The 18293-nt window shown below is 39.1% G+C and overlaps 1 protein-coding gene across 1 annotated transcript in view; it reads left to right on the forward strand.

Moving 5' to 3' along the window:
* ankrd13c (ankyrin repeat domain 13C) overlaps window positions 1-18293 on the forward strand; it is a 104366-nt gene that overhangs the window by 58500 nt on the left and 27573 nt on the right. The window contains exons 4-6 of the mRNA XM_043700104.1: window positions 5750-5805; window positions 5960-6026; window positions 7904-8048. Of these exons, the coding sequence (XP_043556039.1) occupies window positions 5750-5805; window positions 5960-6026; window positions 7904-8048 (268 nt within the window). The remainder of the gene's footprint in view (window positions 1-5749; window positions 5806-5959; window positions 6027-7903; window positions 8049-18293) is intronic.

The following is an 18293-nucleotide window of genomic DNA, read 5'->3' on the forward strand; positions in this document are numbered from 1 at the left end:
GGGATGACACTTTAGAACTGAAATGAGAAATTCCTTCAGTTAAAGGTGGAACTCCTACTGCAGAAGGGTGTAGAGGCCAAGTCATTTAAGTATATTTAAGACAGAGATTCTTAATTTAGCGAGGGGATCAAAAGTTAGAAAGAGACAGCAGGAGATTGGAGCTGGATCAGTCATGATCAAATGACAGAGCAGACTTGATTGGCCAAATGGCCTAATTCTGTTTCTATACTTACAATCTTAAGAACTATGTTCTGTTTTTACTAATACACTGGTTTTCATTATACTCTCATTTTTAATAATCACTTGTTAACAACTTATTCCAGTTTGCCCTCCTTCCTTGTAGCAGTACATCAATGCAAATGTATAACTATTACTAGCAATTAAGTTGATAACTAACTCCTCAATTAGTGAGCAATGTTCTGTGTTTCATGCACTATACCAAGGGAATTTTTTTAACTTAATGCAGCCTTATATCTTTCTCAACTGTCTGGAGAAGGAAGGATGGAAGTATTGACTATAATGTTTTCTTTTGCTTTCTAGTAAGTTGAAATGCCTTCTATTGTGCAAATCCTGTATTTGGTACCAAGATAGCATTTTCAGTAGTGCGTCAACCAAATTTTAAGAAGTGATAACACTGACAATGTGCACTAGTTAAAATCCTTTGAGTCCTAAATGCTATGCTAAATTAGTTATGAAGTTGCTGTTATGACCTGCTCGGGACTGTCAATACATTAAAGAAATCCAAACACCCAACAATTAACTGGCAGAGTTACTTCGCAAGATTTTGCATGTCTTGATAATTACACTGAAAATAATTCATCCTTTAATAAAATGTGTGCTATAAATCTCTAGTTCTGCCTTTTACTCTTGCATCCCCACTCCCAAAACCACTTGCTGCAAGGAGTTTGTTTGTTATGCAATCTTAATGTTCATTCCTGACAGATGCAAAAATTTTGCCACAGCAGGTTAGAATTTGCTTATTTTCCTTAGTATTCTATTCTAGTTCATTCTTTTGAGGTAGGATTCAAATAAAGGATTGGCTAAGTGACCCTGAAGTGGGTCTTTTACTTATCTTACAACTGCCATCTCTTCAATCTTTAGTCCTGGCTTATTCAACCAGCCCCCATTGCTTGGAAAGCACTGCAGAGGCTAAGTATTTAAGGTGGTTGCATTCTGCCATAAAACACTTGAAGGACCACGGTGTAGATTTCTTCCTTCTGCTGCAAGCTAGAACAAATTGTCCAGTTGCTTTGCTTTCCTTAAAATTCAAGCTGCTGCCATCAGCAAAACACACAATTTAATCAAAACATCCTTTCCAACTAATTCATCCTGCATCACTTTTTCAATAGTGGGTGGTATGATTAAAACAGAAATGCAAGCAAGTTATCATCTTTTTAATTCAAGTCTTTGATTATGTAATTCAGATGAATTATATTGCTAATAGTTTTCTAATCCTTTCTCCAAACTCTTGGTCTGTTACTAGGATGGAGATTGATCATTTTTTTTGTTCACATTTTTTCACCAATAACTTTGATTTTGCACGTCAAACATTGGTTAACTTTTAAGTGTAATAAACCCTGTTGTTGGAAGTTGTGAAGAAGGGTCGCTGGATTGAAACGTTAACTCTGCTTTCTGTCCATGGAAAAAAAAAGTCAGCATCCAGTAGTTTCTGTTTGTACCCCAGGCTTGTTTGAGTTGCATTTGCATCAAAATTGTTTCTCAGCTTCTTTATCAGATGTTCGTAATTTTGGCATGCACCTAGTTTCATGAATTAAAATTTTATCTCTAAAACATGTGAATAGTTTCAATATTGCATCTTACTGAATGCATTTGAGCAAAACTCCCAAGTATCTATTCCTTCTGGTCTTAGAAACTGACTTTTATCTTAAAATATACCAATAGGAGCAAAAATAAATTAGTAAGAAATTGTTAGTAGAAGCCACTAATATTTCAAATACAAATTCCATATTGAAGATATTATCTCCTAAAATACACTTCCAGAATCATCTAGAAACTGAGAAAGTTAACATTTTGAAGTCTATGGTCTGAAGGAGAGTCAAATTAGACTTGAAATAGAGTTATAGATGTACAACACAGAGACAGACCCTTCAGTCCAACTCATCCATGCCTATCTGATATCCTAAATTAATCTAATTCCATTTGCCAGCCCTTGGCCCATATCCCTCTTAAACCCTTCCTATTCATATTTAAAAAGCATATTGATATGTATATGTAATTGTACCAGTCTCCTCCAATTCCTCTAGCAACTCATTCCATTCATGCATTATGCTCAGTATGGAGAAAGTTGTCCCTTTTAAATCTTTCCCTCCCTCACCCTAAAACTATGCCTCCTAGTTCTGAACTCCACACCCGAGGGAAAAGACGTTGTCTGTTTACCCTATCCGTGCCCTTCATGATTTTATCAAACCTCCAGCCTTCAGCACTCCAGGGAAAACTGCCCCAGCCTATTCAACTGTCCCTATAGCTCAAACTCTCCAAACCCTGGCAACATCCTTGTACATCTTTTCTGAACCCTTTCAAGTTTCACAACATCCTTCCTATAGCACAGAGACCAGAATTGTGCACAGTATTCCAAAAATGGCCGAATCAGTGTTTTGGTCACCATCTTGAGCAACTTCACACAGATCTATGAAGTTTGGGTTTTGCATGAAACACGAGTGACATTTCACAATCATTTAATGCTCTCCAATTGAAGCCATCATTCTAACAGTCACAAGCTATGCATCATCTCTGGATGTGATGCTAACCTTTTATACAGTGTAGAATCATTGATCAGAATTATCTGCTGACAGCTGTCCAGCAGCCATCTTTATTATCCTGATTTACTTCTGTCTGGCTAAGCACTTAGATGCAAACTAGTTCAACTTTTTATGTAAAGTACTGCTTTTCCCACAGTGGACACTTTCTTTTGTGATATCCTCCATAATATTTATATCCTTTCCTCATGCCTTCATCTATCATCTTACTCTTTTCCCAAATATTTCTTCTTTTGCCCAATCTGCTGCTGTTAATCAGCCTGATATGTCTCAGCATTATATAAAGCCTCTTATGTTCTCTCTGATTTATAGACTCTAGCTGATGACTGGCAAACTTACGAGTTTCTACACATGATACGTTCTCTCCATAAAGCCATTTCCTTTCTCAGCAGTCATACTCTCGCTACAGGGGCCATATATCTGGTGTGATAATGTCTCTGTTACCCAAACACTCAGGATTCAGCTGTTATATCAGGACAGTTACATGTTCTTTACTATTCCTTCTCTCCTTGAGCCTTGATGCTCAAATACATTTCATAAATAACATTAATATAGAGTTACTGTGCCTTCAAGATTTGCAGAATCTCTGCAGTCTAGCATTTCTGCTCTTCAATGAAATGTAAGCTGCAGTTTATAACAATCTTCTCCATAGCAGAGTTGCAACTCTTGCATGAGGTTTGTAAACTAATTCTGTTGCATTTTCATAATTTTATAACCAAGAGGAAAAATCTAATTCCGACAACTGCAGGGAGTGGAAAATACTCTGCCATTTTGACTCATCCACTAATTAACAGTGGCATGTTTTTCTCCTTTTGTTTTTAAATTTATTTGCCATTTTTATTAACTGGCTTGGAAAAAAACCCCATGTATCTCCAGGTATGCCACCCAGAGACCACGTTTCAAGTGATTTGGGTTTAAACATTCCTGCAAACTGCGCACAAGGTACTTAAAGTAGAGATAGTGGTCAAATGGCTATAGCAAGTACAGTAAGGGCATAAATGGCGTTTCTCCAAACAGTAATACTGTTACAACCCCTGTCTCAGCTTGCTTCTTAAGTTTCTCCACAGATACTACCAGATCTGCTGAATTTCTCCAGCATTGCTTTAATAAAGCCAAGTCAGCTATCCTGTTGTGCTCAAATATTAAATCTGGCACGTAGATTTCATTTTGACTGACTGAATCTGGCTGATATGGATACAGGTCAGATGGATTTATCACTAGTCAACCTATGACATATGAACATCCTGAATTAAGAGCAGGGGTTTGGCAGGAAATAGGAAGCTTTTAGCCTTTTGGTCTTGTCCTGCCATTTCATAGGATTACAATTATGGCCATTCTGATTGGACCTCACCTCAGACTGTAGAGGAATTGGGACGACACGTTGCGATTTATATAAGGCATTGGTGAGGTCACTTTGGAGCACTCTGTACAGTTCTGGTCACCCTGTTATAGGAAGGATATTATCAAATTGGAGAGGGTGCAGAAAAGATTTACAAGTATGTGAGTAGGATGGGATGGCTTGAATTATGAGGCTGGGTAGGCTGGGGCTATTTTCCCTGGAGTGTAAGAGGTTGAGGGGTGACCTTGTATAACAGTTTATTAAATCATGAGAGGCATAAGTAAGGTGATTAGGAAAAGTCTTTTCCCTAGTGTGGGGGAGTTCAGAACTAGAGGGCATATTTTTAAGGTGAGAGGAGCAAGACTTAAATGGGACCTGAGGGCAACTTTTTTTTTAGTGATGGTGGTTTGTACATAGAATGAACTGTCAGAGGAAGTGGTGGATGTAGGTACAGTTGTGATATTTAAGACATTTGGACAGGTTTAGAGGGATATGGGCCACATGCAGGCAAATGGGACTAGATTAGTTTTGAAAACTTGGTTCGCATGGATAAGTTGGACCGAGCGATCCGTTTGTGCTATATGACTGACTATTTATATAGTATCTTTTTAACAAAGTACCAAAAGTGTGTTGGATTAGAGTAGAGTGAAAATGAAGGCATTTTTATTTGAAATTATTTTGTCCCGTGATTCTTGAAGCTCCTATTTTAAAAATCTGGTTTCAACCCTTCAGCTTTAGGAAACTGTGGTGCTTCATATTTATTCTACTTAAACTCTTTGGTGTTAAATGCTATGATCAAATCTCCTCCTCTTGGTCATCTGCTCTAAGAAGAGCTTAACGTTTCCAATCCATTAGTATTTCTCCTATCCCTGATTCCTGGAACCACGCTCATCAGCTTATATTTTATAATATCTCCAAATTCTTCACCATTCTTAAAGTGTCTCTTACATCTCGCTTTAGTACTATTTTAAGTGTACTTGATTGGCTTTTCTAAAACTCTGGACAGCTTTTTTTTTTAAACAGCCACTTACAAAGCTTTATGCCAAACACTTTCCCAAGCTCTCTTGCCCTTGTAATGAAAACAGAATGCTGGAGAAAGTCAGCTGGTCTGGCAGCATCATTGGAGAGAGAAACAACAGTTAATGTTGAGTCTAGTATGTTTAGAATTGAAGAATCAGTGTTAATTCTGTTTCTTTTTCTTCAGATACTGAGACACCTGAGTTTCTCCAATACTTTTCCAAATCTCCAGTATTTTGCTTTTAGTTATGTTCCTGTACCTTCTTTAAAAATATATAATCATTCTTTCTAATTAAATACATTACTTTTCATTTGTTTGTGTTGAATTTCATCTCTTGTTCCTTCTAATCTACTTGCTTCTTAAAGCCTTAACACCGTTAATACACTTATTTCGAGCATTTATGAGGTTAAACATAATTGATTCTAATTCTTCAAACTCTTTCTGAGCTGCGTGTACATCGTCCATTACAATAGTATGGAGATCAATGATTTGAATTGTTAAATGCTATAGTTCAATTCATCTTAGTTTATTTATCTGTAGTGATTCTAAAATTTGTGTACCTGTAAATTATAAAGGTGCAATTAATATTCCTTCTTGATAAACTAACTTATCTTTTATTTTTAAGCTTGGGGACTTTTATTTAGAACTTCACTGGGATTTTCAAAGCTGGGGTAAGTGTTGATTGTCACGTTCTTTTGACTTTTCTATGCAACTAAAAGTCTTTATTTAAAAATTCTAAAATAATTGAATTTCTTAATCCATGTAACAACCAAGCTGTATTCATCATTCTGTGTCTATTCATCATTGTGTCTCTTTTTATTACAGTGCCTTTACTTTCCAGAATTCTGCCTTCAGATGCATGTAAAATTTACAAACAGGGTATAAACATCAGGTAATTTGATATCTGTTATTCTTAAGATATAAACAATTAATGACACCAAATTTTAATATACATTAATATACTCTTGAGATCTGGGTGTCAGACAAGGCTAGCACTTACTTCCTTGCCATGTTTTCTAAGAATGTACACCACCACCTTGAAATACTGAAATCCATTAGTGTGTGAGGAGTTGAATTGACCTAGTCAAAACCCTGTATGTAGAAGAGGATTGTTTTCCTTCCCATTGCTAACTTTACTGTTAATAAGTTTTCAGTTTGAAAAGAAAATTGCAAAACTAAATTCAATTTCTTAATCAGAGATAATTTTAACAAAACCTCTAGAGTGCTAATATAATGACATAATCACTAGTACCCATGAGTCCATTGCAATTGATCCATCCAGTTAAATTTACAATATGCTTTTCGAAGTTCATTAAATAGTTTTGTTATGGATCAGACTAAACCCCCTTAAAATTCAGGTTGGTCTAGACCTTAACTTTTTTTTTCTTGTTTTAAAAGTAAATATAAGGTGTTGCGTTCGAGATGCAATTTGATTGGTCAAACTATAGAATTTAAAGCAGAACACAATTTATTCAAGCACTAGTTAAAGTACAACAAAAGGGAATTTTATGCTGTTGGAAAACTTAATTTGTAATGGTTACTGTATGTACTATTGTGTCTTCCAATATAGTAACGTCCTATAAGCATCACCTTGACAAAAGGCAAATTCAGAAAATAGATTGCTACAGGAGTTGCATGTGAGACAGTCAGAACCCTCATCTTTTGGCTGGAACTGACAATAGTTTTGATTTCCTCAAGGTGCCAACAGCAAATGCTGAAAGCTAAGCTAAAGATCCTGGTTCTGTGCGTGGGAGCTTGACCATACTCATTCGGGCTGCTTCCATTGTTCCAACTTTTTTTAATTTTGAGAATCCCTTTAGCATGGAAACAGGCCATTCAGCCCAACAAGTCCCCACCACCTGACCAAAAAGCATCCCACCCAGACTCATCCCCTGCCCTGTAATTTTGCATTTTGACATGGCTGATGCACCTAACCTATTCATCTGTGAACACTGTGGGAAATCTAGGACATCCAATTCACTAACTTGCACTGCTTTGGATTATGGGTGGACATTGGAGCACCTGGTGGGAAAGCCACACAGACATGGGGAGAACATGGAAACCCCACACAGTCGGTCACCCAAAGCTGGAATCAAACCCGGATTCCTCGTGCTGGTGAGGCAGCTGCATTAACCACTGAGCTACCATGCTGCTCTTTTTTTTAAAAGAAAAAGGCACCCAAAGCTTCACGTTGTTTATCCTCTCGTAGACTGCTTGGTACTTGTCCCCCAATCTCTAAACAAAACCAAGACAAAACACATCTCTTAAAGCTACAGTATCTTCACAGTTGTTCGCCTTTTGGATTTAGTTTACAAATCTCAATGGCTTCACCCAAATGCTGTTGTCTGAAAGCATCCATCTTTAAAGATCTTTGACAAAATCATACATAAGGTGATGGAAACTGATTGGGGCTTCGTATTTATGACTGCCCCAATGCAGTTAAATCATAACAGTAGATTAATATTACCCATATATAATTTATTGAATTGTACTAATTTTAAAATAGCATGAGACCACCCATTAAACAAATACTACATAGATTATGAACCGCCCCCCCGCCATTGTACAATGATCACTGACTTTCTAGCATTGAACAAAATCATCAAATTATAAATTTTGAGTTGAAGTTTCTCATTCTCAAACCATGCAAGTAAATGTATAATTGTCCAGTGAAACATTTGTATTAAATCGAGATTCCAGAATTTCCTGCATCCAAATAGTAACATTTAACATGAATTATAAACTGCTATGCAACTAATGTATTTTCAGGCTTGACACAACTCTAATAGACTTTACAGATATGAAATGTCAACGTGGAGATTTGAGCTTCATTTTCAATGGTGACGCAATACCCTCTGAATCTTTCATAGTATTAGACAACGAGCAGAAAGTTTATCAACGAATACATCATGAGGTATGTTTTGTACTGTGATTAGCAGCCACAAACTCTGCTTAATTGTAAAAAGAATCCAAGATGGAAGACAGAAGAAAAAAAAATGTGGCTGTAAAGAGCTGCTTTTTAAAATTTTGTTGGAGGTGATTTCCTCTCATTTCAAGAACAGTACTGTTTTATAAGCTGTTGCATTGTTTTGGAACTTTTTGTGGATGGGGGAGGGGGGGGGAGATCAAAACAACAACACTTTGAAAAGGAGAAAGAGACACAAAGGCAGAGGCCACATGGTCAGACATAGAAACCTGCACTCCTGTCTGATAGCAGGGAATCTGCACAGCTACTGCCTTTGTTTGAGTTCAAGTATCTCTGAACATTAGAGTGTGCCTAAGAAAAGAACGAAATTCAAACTGACCATGGAGGAACCTATGTGGGAGAGTTCACTGCACAGGAGAAGTTAAATGTATAGTTTTTAAAGTGTAACCTTGCTGTCAATCTACAATAGTGAATAGAGTGTGTTCTTTTTAGTTTGTTTTATTGAAATCTGTCTCTAAAATTTTAAAAATATGGAGCAGTGTTTTTTTTTATATTTTTAGAGCAATAAGACACTGATTTTGAGTTTGTAGGTGTTTTAAGGAGCAATAATGACCTTTTAGAGTGAGATGCTCTTCCTGTTGGATGTGGGAGATTAGGGAGAGTTTCCATGTTACTGATCGTTTGTCTGCAGGAAATGTCTGGTTGCGATTCCTATCAGATTGCAAGGATTGTTTAGAGTGGGAGTTGGAGGCAATAAGCAATTTACAGGACTAGGGTGTGTGATAGATGGCAGTTACAGGAAGGGAGAAAAACCACATGGTCAGGTAGATGGGTTAACTCCAGGAAAGGTAAGCAATTAGTGTAAGCATTGTCTGTCGCTATCCCTGTTTAAAACAAGTATGCTGTTTTGGAAAACATAGAGGGTGATGGGCTGTTAAGAGAATGGAGCACGAAACCGCCAGGTTTGTGGTACAGAGACTGGTTCTTGGGGGAGGGGGGGGTGGTTTGGTTAGGGGTCCGGGGGTGGGACCGGGGTTGGGGAGGGTTGGGGGCTCATGTGGTGTGCTGCTGCCAAGTCTCTTGAATGGAGAGCAGACTTAGCAAGTGCTCGCTTTGTCAATTCCATTAAACTGATAGGAGGTGGGGAATTGTGGTGGTCTATAGCAATGCTGCAGGTTCCTAACACACGTGTGTGTGTGTGTGTCTGTCTGTCTGTCTGCTCAGAAACAAACACTGTGAGAGACGAGAGGGGGAGCAAGGCAGACAGAGAAAGAAGGAAACTTCGGAAAGCTCCGAGCCCCAGGGGTGAGGCACTGAGTCAATTAACTGGATAATCAATTATCCAAACTAAATAATGCCTGCACATCTTGTTCAGATAATAGTTTCCTCTGTATTCTGAAAGTGGCCTAACCACCGTCCTGTACAGCTGTAACATGACTTTCAACTCCTATAACCATTGCCCTGACCAGTAAAGGAAAGCATACCAAAAGCAATGGATCCAGCACCAATCCTTGTGGCACATCACTGGTCACAGGCCTCCAGTCTAAAAACCAACCCTCCAACACCAACCTCTGTCTTCACCTTCCAGCCAGTTCTGTATCCAAATGGCTAGTTCTCCCTGTATTCTGTGAGGTCTAACCTTGCTCACCAGTCCACCTTTAGGAATAATGTCAAACGCCTTACTGAAGTCCATATTGATCACAAGTACTGCTCTGCCTTCATTAATTCTCTTTTGTTATTACTTCACAAAACTCAATCAAGTTTGTGAGACATGATTTCCCACGCACAAAGCCATGTTGACTATCCCTAATCAGTCCTTGCCTTACCAAATACACGTACATCCTGTCCATCAGGATTCCCTCCAACAACTTGCTCGCCACCAATGTCAGGCTTACCAGTCTATAGTTCCCTGGCTTGTCTTTACCATTTTTTCTTAAGTAGTGGCATCACGTTAGCTAACCTGCAGTCCAACACCTCACACGTGACTATCGATGATGCAAATATTTCAGCAAGTGGCCCAGCAATCACTTCGCAAGCTTTCCACAGAATTCTAGGGTGGACCTGATCTGGTCCTGGGGATTTATTCATCTTTACGCATTTCAAAACATCCAGCATTTCCTCCTCTGTAATATGGCCATTTTAAGATATCACCATATCTTTCCCTACATTCTATATCTTCCATGTCCTCCTTTACAGTAAACACTGATTAAAATACTCATTTTGTATCTGTTGCGGTTCCACCCAAATAAATTCCCTGGACTGTTCCCAGGAATACCCTCCCTAAGTACAGTTGTAATGTTATCCCTTATCAAAAAAACTATTCCCACTACACTCTTGCCTCCCTTTTTATCCTTCCTATAGCATTTGTATCCTGGAAAATTTAAGCAGCCAGTTCTGTCTATCCCTGAGCCACATCTTTGTAATTGCTATGACATCCCAGTCCCATGTTCCTAACCATGTCCTGAGTTCATCTGCCTTCTGTTAGGCCTCTTGCATTGAAATAAATGTAGTTTAATTGATCAGTCCTACCTTGTTCTCTGCTTTGCTTCTGCCTACCCTGACTGTTTGACTTGCTGTTTTTCCCAACTGTACCAGTCTCAGACTGACCTCTTTCCTCACCATCTCCCTGGATCCAACCTGCCCACCTTTATAAGTCCAAATCCTCCCAAGCAAGATTAGGGCTAGTCAGTATGGCTTAAACTGGCTCAAAGGTAGAAAGGGTGGTGATGGAGGGTTGTGTTTCAAACTGGAGTCCTGTGACCAGTGGTGTGCCACAAGGATCAGTGCTGGGTCCGCTGCTTTTCGTCATTATATAAATGATTTGGATGTGAACGTAGAAGGTACAGTTAGTAAATTTGCAGATGACACCAAAATTGGAGGTGTAGCGAACAGTGGAGAACGTTACTTCAGAGTACAACGGGATCTTGATCTGATGGGCCCATGTGCTGAAAGGTGGCAGATGGAGTTTAATTTAGATAAATGCGAGGTGCTGCATTTTATTGAAAGGACAAATCTTAGCAGGATTTGTACACTTAATGGTAAGGCCCTAGGGATTTTTGCTGAACAAAGAGACCTTGGAGTGCAGGTTCATAGTTCCCTGAAAGTAGAGTCGCAGGTAGATAGGATGGTGCAAAAGGTGTTTGGTATGCTTTTCTTTTATTGATCAGAGTATTGAGTATAGGAATTAGGAGGTTGTGTTGCGGCTGTACTTGACTTTGGTTAGGCCACTTTTGGAATAACGTATGCATTTCTGGTCTCCTTCCTATTGGAAGGATGTTGTGAAACTTGAAAAGTTTCAGGAGAGATTTACAAGAATGTTGCTAGAGTTTGAGCTATAGGGAGAGACTGAAAAGGCTGGGGCTATTTTCCCTGGAGTGTCAGAAGCTGAGGGGTTACCTTTTAAAGAGGCTTATAAAAATCATGAGGGGCATGGATAGGGTAAATAGACAAGGTCTTCTCCCTGGGGTGGGGAAGTCCAGAACAATATGGCATGCATTTAAGTTGAAGGGGAAAGATATAAGAGGCCTAAAAGGGCAACTTTTTTCATGCAGAGGCTGATGCGTGTATGGAATGAGCTGCCAGAGAAATCGTGGAGGTTGATACAAGATTTTAAAAGGTATCTGGAATGGGTGTATGAGTAGGAAGGGTTTAGAGGGATATGGGCCAAGTTGTGGCAAATGGGACAGGATTAGTTCGGAATATCTGGTCTGCATGGATGAGTGGGACCGATAGGTCTGTTTCTGTACTCTAAATCTGACTGTATAAGAGCACTTATTCTTATCCACTTCAGTAAAGACGATGTAAGATTTAGGGACAAATGTTTTCCTGTTTCCTTTACAAGATGTGTATTGATATACACAAGTCTTTTATTGACAAAGTGTAGTAAGGTATTGAAACTCAACAGTTTTGACATAACTCCAATTATGACATGGAGTATTTGGCTTGTGCATCTATGTTCTTGTGTACATAGCAGTGAAAACACAATGATAGCTCATGCAGTTAGAATTCTCTCTACAGCTTATATGGTTATTCACATGCAAACAGAAAAAGCACAAGGATTATGTAATATCTATGGTTCTATTTCAAGTCAGTCGTACATTGAACTAAGCAGCTGTTTATTCATATTATACAGTGTTGAGTAGAATGAATAACTCTTGACCTCAAGCTGTGTGTTTTGTCATTAACTTTTAATGTCTAAGTTGCAAACTGAAACATTTTTACTGTTACTGACCTCATTCCTGATCTTTATCACATTTCCAGTGCATGGAATTTATAGTTAGAAACAAATCTGCAATAAAACATGTAATATTGTCAAATTAAGGAAATGTTTAATTGGAATTTAAAACTGCAAATTCTCTCAAATTAGAAATGTTTTGGAAATAAAGAATTTGATAATTTTCCTGAAAATTTGCTCCTTTAAAACTTATTAAGTGCAAGGACTCTGGCATAGTGGCAATGAGAAGCTGTCACTATTCATAGGCAATGATAATAGGCTGAGAAAAGGAACAATTTCTGAAGTGTGTTAGGGAAAATTTTTCTTAATCAAGGGCGGCACGGTGCCTCTGGGCATGAGGGTCCAGGTTCAATTCTGTCCTTGGGGGAGTGTCTATGTTGAGTTTGTACATTCTCCCCATGTCTGCATGGGTTTTCTCTGGGTGTTTTGGTTTTCTGCCACAGTCCAGAGCTGTGCCAAGTATGTGGATATGCAATTTAGCATGGCTAATAGTGTCCAGAGATGTGAAGGTTGGTGCTGCTCAGTGTATTTCTACCCAGTGTGAAACAAAGCACTGATGGATCTGCTTCTGAGTGAGATATGTCAAGTGCAGGTAGGGAAATGTCTAGGGAAGTTAGTACTATAATGTTTAAATTGCTCCATGCTTGTTTCCACAGCTAGTTTCAATGCGGTGAGAAGGAATCTTCCCCAGAAGTGAAACCAAAAATTAGTAAGCAAAACTGACATAACACTGGGCTGCCTTTTAAAGAGGTGACATTTTAAGTACATCCAAGATTTTTTTTAAAAAATCCAACCGGGGAAAGCTAGGGCAGCAAAAGCCAAAGCACTCTTGAATATCAGAAATAGAGATGATACATAAAAAGGGAGCATATTACTAATGTGAGGTTGAATTTAAATAAGTGAGCATCAGGCTGAATATAGAAATTCTTCAGAGAAGCAGAAGTAATTATAAGTATGAGGGGAAAATTGTATGAGAAGATATTTTGAGGTAAAGGAAAGAATTTAGACTTCTATAACACCCAAATAAAAAAAGTCTACAAAAGGGGTGATGTTGATCTGGGATTGAAAGAAGACCAAACATACAAGCAGAAGGATAAAAAGGATGTGCTAGAACACTCAGGTTTGTTAGTATCTGGGGGGAAAGAAATAAAGTTAATGTTTTGAGTTTGTTATGACTAATCTTTAGAACAGGTTGAGGGTGATTTTGTTGATTTTTGTGTATATGAATTTTCAAAATACCATCCAGTTACTTGCCACAAGTCTAACCTCTATGGATGGATTTGGGGAAAGGGCAAAAATAGTATGGATACAAAATAGTCTGAATGGTAGAAAACATGAGTGATGAATTGTTCTTTTCCCAACTGAAGGTCAGTCAGTATAGTCATATTCCTTTGAATGTTGGTACTAGGATTACTGCTTTTCTTGATCTTTGTTCATGACCTTGACTTGTGTGTACAGGGCAGTATTTTAAATTTTTGCAGATGACACAATTTGAATATACTGTGAGCTATGAGGAGTATAGTCTTCAGGAGAGGCTGGTGGAATGGGCAGACAAGTGGCAGATGAAATTTTAATGTGAGAAAAGTGTGAAGAAATGCATTTCAATAGGAAGAACAAGGTGAAGCATTATAAAATAGTTCTGAAAAGTTACAGAGGAACAGAGATCTGGGGATATATGTGCACAAATCACTGAAGGTGGTAGAACAAGTAGAGAAAGTGGTTAAAAGGAAAATAGGATTCTGGGCTTCAAAGATATAAAGCAAAGAAATTGTTTTGATTTTCAATGAAGCATTGGTGCATTGTCCAGTTCTGGAAACAGTACTTTAGGGAGGTCAGCAAAGATGTGTAAGAATGGTGCTAAGGTTGAAGGATGGTTTGTGGAAGCTCTGGTTATTGTCTTCAATACAACAAAAGATTTAAGATTTTTCATCAGTGAGAACTTTCAACCCATTATTCTAAAATGTCTAATGATTTGAAAGAATCAAAAACTGCAGCATGTTAATTTTAAGGGAGATGAGAAATGAACCATAGTGAAGTTGCCTCCACCAGCTGCACTTTAATATCTGGCATAGACTGTCTTATGATGAAGAGCAATTCAGCTGTGCTTTTGAAAAGGATAATACGTAGCAGTATAAGGGTGTATGGTGCAAAAAGTCCATGAATTTGTCTATCCTTTCTCTCAATCTATCATAATGCCCCTCTTTTTTGTTTCTTTGCTGGTCTGTTGTATTCTTAAATGCACGTATACTGTATGCTTCAGCCACCCCCTGTGATAGCAAGTTTTTGTTTTATTCTTTGGGTGAAAATCGTTCTTGTGCATTTGTTCCAAAGAACATTTACAGCCCAGGAACAGGCCCTTCAGCCCTCCAAGCCTGAGCCGATCCAAATGTACTATCTAAACCTGTCGCCCAATTCCTAAACATCTGTATCCCTGTGCTCCCCACCTACTCATGCATCTGTCCAGACGCATCTTAAATGAATCTACCATGCCTGCCTCTACCACCTCTGCTGGCAATGCGTTCCAGATACCCACCACCCTCTGTGTGAAGTACTTGCTACGTGTACCTCCCTTAAACTTTCCACCTTTCACCTTGAAAGCGTGACCTCGTTATTGACTTCTTCACCCTAGGAAAAAGCTTGTCTCTATCCACCCTGTCTATACCCTTCATGATTTTGTAAACCTCCAATTTCCTTTTTTCTAATGAAAATAAACCTAACCTGCTCCACCTCTCTTCATAGCTAGCACCTTCCATACCGGCAACATCCTCGTAAACCTTTTCTGCACCCTCGCCAAAACATCCACATCCTTTTGGTAATGTGGCGACCAGAACCGTACACCGTATTCAAAATGCGGCCGAACCAATGTCCTGTACAAGTTTAACCTGACTTGCCAGCTCTTATGCTCTTCCAATGAAGGCAAGCATACCAAATGCCGCCTTGACCACTCTATCCACCTGTGCAGCAACCTTCAGGGTACAATGGACCTGCACTCCCAGATCTCTCTGCCCATCAACTTTTCCCAAGACTCTTCCGTTCATTATATAATTCGCTCTAGAATTAGTCTTGCCTAAATGCATTGTCTCATTTGTCTGGATTGAAATCCATCTGCCACTTTTCCGCCCAACTCTCCAGTCTATCTATATCCTCCTGTATTCTCTGATAATCCCTTATGCTTTTTGCTACTCCACCAATCTTCGTGTCATCTGCAAACTTGCTGATCATACCAACAATGCCCTCTTCCAGATCATTTGTGTATATCACAAACAACAGTGACCCTAACTGACCCCTGTGGAACACCACTGGTCATCTTTCTCCATTTCGAGAAACTCCCTTCAACTACTCCTGTCTCCTGTTGCTGAACCAGTTCTTTATCCACCTAGCTAGAACACCCTGCATACCATATGACTTCACTTTCTCCATTAGTCCACCATGGGGAACCTTATCAAACGCCTTACGAAAGTCCATGTATATGACATCAACAGCCCTTCCTTCATCTATCAACTTGGTCACTTCCTCGAAGAACTCTAAGTTGGTAAGGCACAATCTCCCCTGCACAAAACCCTGTTGCCTATCACTGATAGGCCCATTCTTTTCTAAATATAAACAGATCCTATCCCTCAGTACCCTCTCCAACAAGTTTCCCACCACTGACATCAGGCTCACTGGTCTGTAGTTACCCAGAATATCCCTACTACCCTTCTTGTACAGGGGGACAACATGAGTAAGTTTCCAGTCCTCCGGCACCTCACCTGTATTTAAGGATGCCACAAAGATATCTGTCAGTGCCCCAGCTATTTCCTCTCTTGCTTCCCTCAGCAACCTGGGATAGATCCCATCCAGTCCTGGGGATTTGTCCACCTTTAATAACCTCTAGCCTACCCAACACATCTTCCCTACTTCTGTCAACGTGATCCAGACTAATCAAACTTTTATCTCCAATCTCAACATTCATCATGTTCCTCTCCTCAGTGAACACTGATGCAAAGTAATCATTCAGAATCTCACCCATTCTCTCCGGTTTGACACACAGCCTTCCTTCATTATCCTTTAGTGGACCAATCCTTTCTCTAGTTACCTGCTTGCTTCTTTATATATGAATAAAATGCTTTGGGATTCTCCTTATTTCTGCTTGCTAAAGCTATTTCATGACTCCTTTTAGCCCGCTGATTCCTTGTTTAAGATTTGTCCTACTCTTCTGATATTCCTCCAGGGCCTGTTCTGTTCTTAGCTGCCTGAACCTTACATACGCTTCCCTTTTCCTCTTGGCTAGTCCTATGATTTCTTCTGTCATCCACGGTTCATGAATCTTGCCCTTCCTATCCTTTGCCTTCAACAGGACATGCCTATCCTGCACTGCCTTTAACCTATCTTTGAAAGCCTCCCACATCTCAAATGTGGACTTCCCTTCAAATAGTTGTGTCCAATCCACATTTCCGAGCTCCTGCCTAATTTTGATATAATTGGCCTTGGCCCAGTTTAGTACTCTTCCCTTAGGACTACTCTTGTATTTATCTACGAGTATTCTAAAACTTACAGAATTGTGGTCACTGTTGCCAAAGAAATCCACCACCGCAACTTGTACCACCTGTTCTGGCTTGTTCCCCAATACCAGGTCCAATATGGCCCCTTCCCTCATCGGACTGTTAACATACTGCTCTAGAAAACTCTCCTGGATGCTTCTTACAAATTCTATCCCATCCAGACCTCTGACGCTAAGTGTATCCCAGTCAATGTTGGGAAAATTAAAATCTCCCATCACCACTACCCTATTGCCTCTACGTCTTTTCATAATCTGTTTACCTATTTGTTATTCTACCTCACGCTCACTGTTGGGAGGCCTGTAATACAGCCCCAACAATGTAACTGCACTTTCTTATTTCTCAGCTCCACCCATAATGCCTCACTACCCAAGCCCTCGATAATGTCCTCCTTTAGCACAGCTGTGATATAGTCCCTGACCAGCAACTCCACCAACCCCCCCCTTTTTTTTTTTACTTCCCTCCCTGTCCTGTCTGAAGCATCTATATCCTGCAACCTTTAGTTGCCAATCATCATGGTCACTTTCCATGCCCTCTGTTTCATGCTGTCCATGACAAGTGGGAATGTTTTAGTATCCATTTTATCAAAACCCTTTAATTCTTAATCTGTTAGTTCATTCCCTCTGTCATTTCTTGTAAAGACTCCCAGCCTATTTAATCCCTTTTCTGTTTTTTATATATATGCACATCTTTTGTATCATCATTGCAAACTTTCTATCCAGCCTGCCTGGTGCCTCTGTATCCTTTTGTGTAATGTTACAAACAGAATTCCATGACTGACTTGAAGTGGTAGTACCAAGGTTCAGTACAGACTTAATATTTTCAAGTAGAACAGTTATTTTGTTTATCTAAAAGTAAAACCTAGTGATTGCTTTCTTTTTCAAATGGCCTTGCTCACTTCTGGCATAACATTTTTTGTGATTGCTGTATTTGTACTGTGATATCTTTGTTTCTTGATCTCCTCTTCCAAGCAATACATGACCTCCATATCATTCCAACATTGGCATACTTGCTCACAATGATCTTTAAACTTCCTTTGCCAATTATTTATTCATTTGTTTGCAAATTTATTTATGTCCTTATGCAATTTATTGTGATCCTTTTCCGCATCCTCACCAATTAGGTGCCATTTGTAACTTTGGAATTTCTCTGATTCCAGTGTCTAAGTTGCTTATCTAAGAGGAGTGGTTTTATCACGTCTCACTCCTTATCTCTTCTTTGAAGCTAGTTAGAAATCCGTTCTTCTATTGCCTCCCAATTCTGCACTCACCATAACATCTTGGATTTCTTTTAATCAACCTGTTCAAACATGTTATGACTTGTTTGAGATATGTAGGATTTGAACCCGGATCTGCTGGTAGAGAGAGAGAGAGAGAGATGGAATCTTTATGGCTCAGAGGTGAGAATGTTGCCAACTGAGCCCCAGCTGACACTAACTTTTTTAATCTTGGTATTTCAAAT

The sequence above is a fragment of the Chiloscyllium plagiosum genome, chromosome 11 (genome assembly GCF_004010195.1).
Source record: "Chiloscyllium plagiosum isolate BGI_BamShark_2017 chromosome 11, ASM401019v2, whole genome shotgun sequence".
NCBI classification, from domain to species: Eukaryota; Metazoa; Chordata; class Chondrichthyes; order Orectolobiformes; family Hemiscylliidae; genus Chiloscyllium; species Chiloscyllium plagiosum.